Source organism: Carlito syrichta, unplaced genomic scaffold, assembly GCF_000164805.1.
Source record: "Carlito syrichta isolate Samal-C Ts95f unplaced genomic scaffold, Tarsius_syrichta-2.0.1 Scaffold288038, whole genome shotgun sequence".
In the NCBI taxonomy this organism is placed as follows: Eukaryota; Metazoa; Chordata; class Mammalia; order Primates; family Tarsiidae; genus Carlito; species Carlito syrichta.
Genome location: NW_007232134.1, coordinates 34,755 through 43,767, shown reverse-complemented (window position 1 = coordinate 43,767; position 9,013 = coordinate 34,755). Strand labels below are relative to the sequence as shown.

The 9,013-nt window shown below is 35.7% G+C and overlaps 1 protein-coding gene across 1 annotated transcript; it reads right to left on the bottom strand.

Moving 5' to 3' along the window:
* Positions 1 to 1,657: 1,657 nt before the first annotated feature.
* Positions 1,658 to 4,469, bottom strand: FABP9 (fatty acid binding protein 9). The gene is made up of 4 exons (XM_008053298.1): positions 4,397 to 4,469; positions 2,451 to 2,623; positions 1,877 to 1,978; positions 1,658 to 1,708 (listed from the first exon to the last, which is right to left on the bottom strand). Exons 1-4 carry the CDS (start codon positions 4,467 to 4,469, stop codon positions 1,658 to 1,660), a joined length of 399 nt encoding a protein of 132 aa, XP_008051489.1.
* Between the last annotated feature and the right edge of the window lie 4,544 nt (positions 4,470 to 9,013).

Below are 9,013 nucleotides of genomic sequence, written 5' to 3'. Positions count from 1 at the left end.
CGGTCGTGGAATACTCTCTGACTCCTTCTCTGAGGAGCCACTAAAGTAGCTGTCATCCCCAGCTCTCTTGCAGAGGCTGATTAAGGAGGCATCGCCTCATGTGCGCCTTTGCACAAGACATCGCCTCAGGGGTTGAAAATCTCTTCCATGTCTGGAGCATGAGCATGATTCCATTGTGATCACACTTGAGTCCTTTAGGAAGGAGAAGGATAGGTCTTGTGAGGATGACTATCATTGCCCACAACTGGCAGCTATGTGGCTAGCACCAAGGCCATCACTTCTGGTGCACAGCTGAATGCTCAGGAGTCTTCAGGGTTTAATGTGACAGTCCTGGTTCCTTTCCTTGACCAGGATTCAGTTAAAGCCTCACCCTATGCTTTAGTCTTGTTGCTCACTATCCCTCAATTCCACCCTTATTAAAGCGACCGTAACCCCCAGTTTGACTAGAACAGTCCCCTGCTGTCCAGCCATAATTCTTAGTAGTGGCCTTTTGACTTTTAACTTCTTACCCAGTTTGGATGACAAATTACATAAACATTCTATTCTAGTGCATAATAAACATTACTCTAGGATTTATTTTTGACCAATGTTTCAATTTAAGGTACAATATGATCATTTCCATAATTTCTCTCTTTCTCTTTTCCCTTCTCCCATTACTACAAGTATCCTCAGTTTTTTATGCTTTACCCATCAATTTTACCTCCATTACTCTGTTTTATTCTAAGCTCTGAGAGTACCCATTCTTAGCAACAGCATTTGGTGAAACTATTAAAGGACTTTGTATCGTTCTGGCAATTATAATCTTACTAGGCATTTAGAAATTTAGGATTGGCATTTAATAAAATGTCATTCTGTAAAGGCTCAGTTGTAAATAGTGGTAGCAGATGTACTAGCCTGATTATTTTAAATGGATATATAGAGAAGTGAGAAAAATGACAGCTTTAAATATGTTTTCATAACAACTCAACCATAGTATATAATATCCAGGCTGCTTTTGTGTTCTCTCTCTCTCTCTCTCTGTCCCAAGTTTCCTATATGCCTCCAAATTTTAATTTAGAACAAGTGATTTTTATAAATCTGTGAAGAGATAGAAAAACTTGTTTCCTATTACACCCTGAGAAAACTGATATTTACTCTAAAAGAGTATCTATCAATCTACCTATCATCTTCATTATCTATCATCTATCTTCATCATCATCTAATCTATCTACTTTAAGCAAGGCCTGACGTCTGCAAAAATAAAAACTCAGCGACATTGATTTTTGGAACTGTGCTGTCCAAATTGGATTCCAATGGGAGAATATATCCTTCTTTGATGCCACATGAATTTCCACATGACTTTCATAGAATGCATCACCCCAGACTGGATTCCTTGGCAGGAACTCAAGGATTTTTGAAGTCAGGTGGGCAGAGATCAGAGGGGCCTTTGACGCTGTTAAAATCACACCATAGGCAAGTAGCTTTTTGCCTCACCAAGTCATCAGGTTGTCCCTAGCCCTCATTACCACACAGCTCCAAGACTGCACTTGACTTGATGCTTTTATTAAGCAAATTTATATTGAGACATTTTTAAAGAGTCACTGGTCCTGAGGGCATATCTTTTTCAAGTATCAGTTTCCTGTCAGCAAACAAGTTTTCATTGATGTGGACCTTTTCTTCACACCTTTTCATAGACTCTGGTGCCGACAATATTATTCATGGTACATTCCTAAAAACAAAGAGGTCTCTATTAGAGTTGGTAGATAACAGGCTAAACTTGCCCTACCCTTTTCTCCCCAGACCTAACCCTCAATTCAGGGTGCAAAAACAACTGAATAACTTAAAAGCCATGATTCAAATAAGAGCATATAAACATTTTAATTTAGAGAGAACTTACCACTACCATTTTTCCATCTACAATTTTTCTTTTGATTGTTGTCTCTTTATCAAGCCATTTTTGGACCTGAATCATTGAGCCACTGTCTAATGTTATAATGCTCTACAAATGCATAAAGAAATGAGTTAGAAGTAACAATTCACATCATTCCAACCTATACGAGACCAGACAACTATTTTTAATTTCTGTTTTAAAATTTTTTTCTTCCAAATCCTCACTTCAGTTCTTGTCATTAATTTAATATCGGCAAACTAGAAGTCCTCAGAGATTATTCAATGAGTACTCTCTCCCAAGCAAGCAATACCTAGGCTATTTGTGCTTAATTTTTCCTTTCTATGTGTTTTTTATACAGTGACAAAGAAAGATCAGAAAAATAAAGTGAAAACAATTTGAAATTTTCAGCCCTGTTTAAACCATCAAAATCATTAGCAAAAGGATTGACTTTAGTGAAATGCAGACATTCACAGAACAAGTCCAGACTGACTTGGTAATACATCAGTTACAGAGAAAACCATGCTTAACCACCTTCTAGTCTTTTCTTGATTGATAAACACCAGGAAGATTTAGTTCTGACCTTTACTTTCTGGTTGTCTGCTGTGGTTTCATCAAATTCTTCTCCCAGCTTAAAGGACATCTCAATGTTCTTGAAAGGACTTTCTGTTCTGATGGTCATCATTTTCCCATTGACACTAATACTGACAGTTGGCTTCACTAACCCTGCCATGTTCCGGTCTGCAAAATTCACTCCTGTAAGACAAAGGAAATAGCACACCTTATTAATATATTTAGGAACAAGTGTTCTAACAATCATTTTGGAAATCAATTTTCAAAAAGCACATACTTCCCCTATTGAAGTTTTGGATAATGTTCAGTAACTTCTTTTATGCTATCTGTAATATGTGGATTGGGCCAGATCCTGCCAATCATAAGGTATACCTAGTAATCATATTTGACACTTTGAAAAGCTAAATCCACTCTCTGAAACGATCGTGCTTTGTCTAAAATGTATATTTGTAGGGTGCCTTTCAAGTGATCGAATGTTTGCACTTCACCTCACAGAGTGTCACAACAGTACAGGAGGAGTTTGACTTAGAGTCTGGTCTATTGTTCAGGGTGCGGATTTTCCATTGTCAGACTTGACTCTTGCAGTAGGCAGGCAGAAGAGCTGACTCCAGATTGTGGAGCTGATGTGATGCATCTCACTGCAGAAAACTAGTATTAGACATGTGGATCACAGAGGAGCATGATGTGGTTAAAACCTGGTCTCCAACTTGGCCACTGGCTAGCTTGGCCATTTTGTTTACCTTCTCTCGCCTTCAGTTCTCTCAATAGTCATGTGTGGATAACTAGAGTTTTTACCTTACAGATGTGTTAGAAGATTAAACAAAAAGACTTGGCGTACTACTGGTACCTAGTAGGTGCTAAGCTGTTATTCCTCATTGTGCCATGACTGACCCCAGCTCCAAATCAAAACAAGTGCTATTCTGGCCTAAGTCCCAAGTATCTTATATGGTCCCAAATTTTAATTCAAAACAAGTAAGTCTATAATTCCATAAAGACATAGGAAAATTTGTTTCTTCTTACCTCTAAGAAGAGGTAAGAGAAAGTTAATACTGACAACAAATGAGGAAAAATATTTCACTTATAAGCACATTGACTTCCTATGGGAGATAAGGGATTGTTGTCTCATTATCCAGAATGAGTAAACACAATGAATAGTTGTAAGCATCCACTGATCACTGAAGGCAAGTTAAAAAAAAAAAGACAAGAAAATCCTTGGCTTTGTATACCATTTACTATTGCAAGGCAGGTTTCTCTTAGGTAAGTATAGAAAATATTAATTGCTGTTCTTCCAATGTTAGTGAGAAACATGAGTTTAGTTATTATAGGCCCAAGTCATTGTAATTAATGCTCAATTTATTCGTCTTGAGTCAGAGACAAAAAGTAAGTAGGATTTATATTTCCGAGCTATATCATGTCCTATTTCACCCATCAAAATTGAAATTTTTCAAATAATGTGTTTAAAATGTCTCTCACATGTATGAGAACCCTAAAAACTAACTTACTAGAATTTTTGTGTAATGCTACTGCTCTTTTAAAGTTATAACTTAAAGCAACAATTGAATTTCAAGCAGATTTAATTGATAAATTTAAATAAAGGTAGTGAATCTTGTCTATAAATTTGAAGCTGGAAAAACATATCCAAATGAAATGAGCAAGCCAATGAGAAACTCTATCTGGAGGTAGGCTGAAGAATTTTCAAAAAGGATAAATGGCATTAAATATTTGTATTATGACTGGAAAGAAGTGTCTGTGGACCTAGTCTTCCAAAAAAGAGACAATTATTGCTAGTAATTTTAAAAAGCTAAAGTGGGAGCATAAACTATGTTAGTCTCATATGAACATACCATAAGATCATAAAAGAAAGATAATTGTAGGAAAATTAATTGTAAAGTGCAAATCCAACCATATCACAAAATGCTTTCACCAGTTTCCAAATTCTGTAATGATATTTCTCACCCAGTTCTTTCATGTAGTCTTCAAAGTTTTCACTGGAGACCATCTTCCAGGTTCCCAAAAAGGGCTCAACCATCCTGAAAATCTTACTCAGAAGAAGCACTTCACAACTGGAAACCAAAGAAATAACGGCATTACACTGCTATCGGTAGCTTACTGTAAAGAGCATCTTCATTACATGACACTTCTGGAATGGCCAATGGGCAGTAGCAGCAAAACTAAAGAGTCTGGGCACCAGTATTTGACTCATTTTATTTAACTTCAAATTAAGAGACAGAAAATTTCCATGTAATTAAATGAAGTCCGACAATTATAGCTTTTAGCAAAGAGACTTACACCCTAGAGTCACCTGATATTTTCAAATACAGACAATTTTCAATGGAGATCAGCCTTTTGAACAATCAACAGTAAATCATTCCTAAAGAATAAACTGACAAATGTCTGATGAACACATTTGGGAAAAATGCTAGGGTGTTTTTCCACCCAAGGCAAGAAAATGTTTGCTTCGTCCACCTCAGTTGTTTTTTGTTTAGGCAAGTCACAGTGCCTGGACACTCCTTCTTCATTAAAATAATCTCTCCTCTTCTCTTTCTTGCAGGGTTGTTGGACTGATATTAGTTAATCTAACTGAAATGCCTATAGTTTCTTGGGGTGAGGTAGAGAGTATTATTAATATTATCATTGTTGTTAATCGAGGGTAATTGAGGACTAGGAAGAAAAGTGATAGCTATCATTGAATAGTGGTAGGTGATTTAAGCTTTAAAAACGAAGTGGAGTTAATGCCTGGAAAATCCATCTTTCAGGTATACAAACTAATCTTAATGTTAAAAGATACCACTTAAAATTGTGAAGGAAAATTTTGGGAAGTTTCATGGAGAAAAATGATGTTTGGCATCTGCATTCTGAAAGAATGACAATCCGGTCTTGGTGGTTCAACCTGTAATCCCAGCACTTTGGGAAGCCAAGGCGAGTGGATTGCCTGAGTCCACGGGTTCGAGACCAGCCCAGGCAACTTGGTGAGACCTCATCTCTACAATAAATAAACAAATTAGCCGGGCGTGGTAGCATGCATCTGTAGTTCCGGCTACTTGGAAGGCTGAGGCGGAAGGATCGCCTGAGCTCAGCAGGTCAACGCTGGGTGGCCATGAGTGTGCCACTGCACTCCAGCCTGGGCGATGGAGCGAGACTTCAACTTAAAAATAAAATAAAATAAAATAAAAGAAAGACAAAGGCAGCAAATAGTTTAAATCTCTGTGTCGGGCACCAGAAGAAGAATATACATACTTTTAGCTGATTTGTATGAAATATTCCTTCAATTTAGAGACATATTTATTCAAACCATCTTTTTGTGGACAAAACAAACAAGAAGTTGATGTTTTGGCACCACAAAGTAATAAGTGGAGTAAAGAATTGCTTTTCATGAAAACATATAAAGGAGAAACTCATAACAGGATATATCTATAGGTGAGACTGTTAAATTATCTGCAGGGCAAAAAAGTAAGCAAAAACACGAGTCAATTTCAGGAAACTGAGACCCATACTTAAAATAAATACCTTATACCTCATCAACAAGGGTAGCTGCACAATGAATATTTGTATACCTAACCCTGAATTGTACTCCCCAATTTAAAAAAATAAAATAAAATATAAAAATAAATAAATGCCTCAACAGTCAAAGGTGCATTCAGAGGTGATGGTCAAATATAGAGTAAATTATTAGTACTTGCTTTACAAGTTCTAGATGTGTACAAACTACACATGAAAGATAGCAAGCATATATGGGTATACCTATAGGCTAGTGGTGTAATGTCTCCCATTAGTGCAACTATCTTTGCTGATCCTATTTTCCTATCATAGATTAATTCAGAAATCAATCCTGTGGTCCATTTTAGAACTCTGTTGGCCCAAGAGACGGAAAGAAAGGACAAATTTCAGGCTTCCATAAAATTCCCCACCCCTATGAGAGAGCCAGACGGAGAGACAATCTCTCTTCCTCCTCTGCACATTTTCCTGTTTTATGTGATATTTAAAACTGCTGCATCCATTGTGTTACCTACTCAAAGATGAAGCCAAAACTGAGGATGGCAGAGCAGAAAAAAGTAGAAGGAAATAAAGGCTACTTTATTTCTAGAATTTCTATTGTGCTAGTTTATAAATTCCATTGTTATTTAAATAATTGTGGGTGTGAGCTTTGGTTTCTTGCAGATTGAGACTTTCTAATCAATATGCCCTTGTAAATAGCTTCACCAATGGTTAACTTGAACCTTTACAACAATCAATTGTACGTGTTATGTGTAGCATTTACCCATCATTCTGATCCAGTTCAAATAGCTCTTCCTCTGTGAAACTGGTTCAGAGTTAGGTGATCTCAAGTGTGCAATACATTTATAATTTTGTTTTGTTTGTTGTTCTTGTTGTTGTTTTTGAGTTGGAGCCTTACTCTGTCACCCAGGCTGGAGTGCAGTGGCAAGCTCACGGACACTGCAGCCTCGACCTGCTGGGTTCAGGAGATCCTTCCACCTCAGGCTTCCAAGTGGCTGGAACTATAAGCCCGTGCCACCATGCCTGGGTAATTTTTTTATTTATTGTAGAGATGAGTTCTCGCCAAGACACCCAGGCTAGTCTTGAACTCCTGGGCTCAGTCAATCTTCTCGCCTCAGCCTCCCAAAGTGTTGGGATTATAGGTGTGAGCCACCACGCCCGGCCTGCCACAATTATACTTTTAACAGAAGTATATTAGAGAACGTATTTCACAGTATTCCAACTAGTTATTTCCCAGCTGTTTCCTGATCTATTCTATGTGAACATAAAAACAAGAAAATATTTCTTACGCTGTATTCCTAAGACAGTGCTTGACATATTGTAAGTGTTCAATAAATTTTTTGTGAGAGACAAAAGAAATAAACGATAATTATTTTTTTCAACTAGCAATTCTCATTAGTGTTCCTTATCTCTGTAACAGTGACTAAAGACAAAGGTTTACTACATTATCCTCTTCTGACCTGGTCCTATGACAGGCCTGTCATTCTGGTCATTATCAGATGATAGAGGGATTCTCAGACTCCCTTCATCTTTCTTGGTATCTCATTATTACTGTACAAGTCTCCCTTCTCGACTAAAAGAGTTCTCTGCTATTTCTGCTGTTACCATCCCAAGCTTTTGGCAACTTTGTTCTGATTATAAAAAAAGTAAGCACCAATTCTTCAAGTAAAAAAAAAATTAATTTTAATCCTAGTAAAGGAACTAGATTATTATAATTTGTTGTAGAATAGTTACACATCTTGTTTTCATGACAGTTTCAATTTTTCTCTAATAACTCACTTTAGTATGCTCTTTCAACATCTCTTTTTCTATGTCGACTTTTTTCTTGTGACATTCTTAGATGTCAAGTAGTTTTTAATAATTTTTAATTTTGAGTGCTCACTTTGGTGGCACATATATTAAAATAATTTTTAATTTTAAGTTGCTGCATTCTCAGTTTTGATAATGATAAAGTTAAATATATATTAGAAATACAAAAGTATTTAGAAATATATCTATACAGCTATTAAATATACACTATACATGCAATACTTCAGCTGGATTTTATAAAGTATCTTAAAGTTTACACTAGATTTTATAAAACATCTTAAAGTTTTTATTTCCATATGCGGTGATACCACTTAAATAACCCATTCTTTATTTGTACTCATCATTCAATTTTAACTGTCTATTATTATAGATGTAATAGTTAAGATTCATAATAACTTTTCAAAGTGTATATTTAATCTAGGAATCTTAAAAATTGATTCAATATTTCAAAATGTTAGGATTGTATTATCCAACAATTATTTTGGAATTAAATTTTGGTTAATAAATCATCTCAATGTGAGTGTTGCAGTTGAAGTAGCCGGTCCTTCATTTGCTAGTATTTTCTACCCTGAAGAAATTGGTGTTAATTTTAAGAGAATATTTGCTTAGCATAAATGATTTTTGTTTTAGAAACATCACTTATTCCAATAATTTTAATATACTTGGGGCATTTAAAAGAATTTTCACATTCAGTTTTGATTCCTGTATCATTTTGCTATAACATAAATTTTCCTTACAGTAATCATGCCAAATTAATTCTGAGCAAATACATTTTTAATACGAAAATTTTATTTCTTCTGCATACAAAATAAGCCCATCTCTTATCTTTTAGTTACTGCTTAATAAGTACATAAAAATAACTCATATCCCATGAGTTATATATATATATAATATTTGTTAACCGTAAAGAATTTTTGAGCACATTCATTTCTTGGCAATTGATACTTTGCTTCACACCACCTCCTCTCTCAAGCTTTATTTTTGTATGCTTTCAGTTAGTTTTTAATTTTGCAATCATTTCAAAGTTACAAAAAAATCGCCAGAACAGCACAAAAAACTCCCATGCATACTCTGCAAGATTCTGCAATTGACAACATTCTAATGCATTTGTCCCCACCTCCCTCTCTCCCTCTCTGTCCTCCTCACCCACCTTTTTGAGAAAGAGTCATTTTTTTCCTGAACTATTTGAGTTAGTTGAGAAATGTTGCCATACTCTTCTCCAAACAAGGACCTCTCCTACATTTTTTTTTTTTTTTTTTTTTTGAGTCA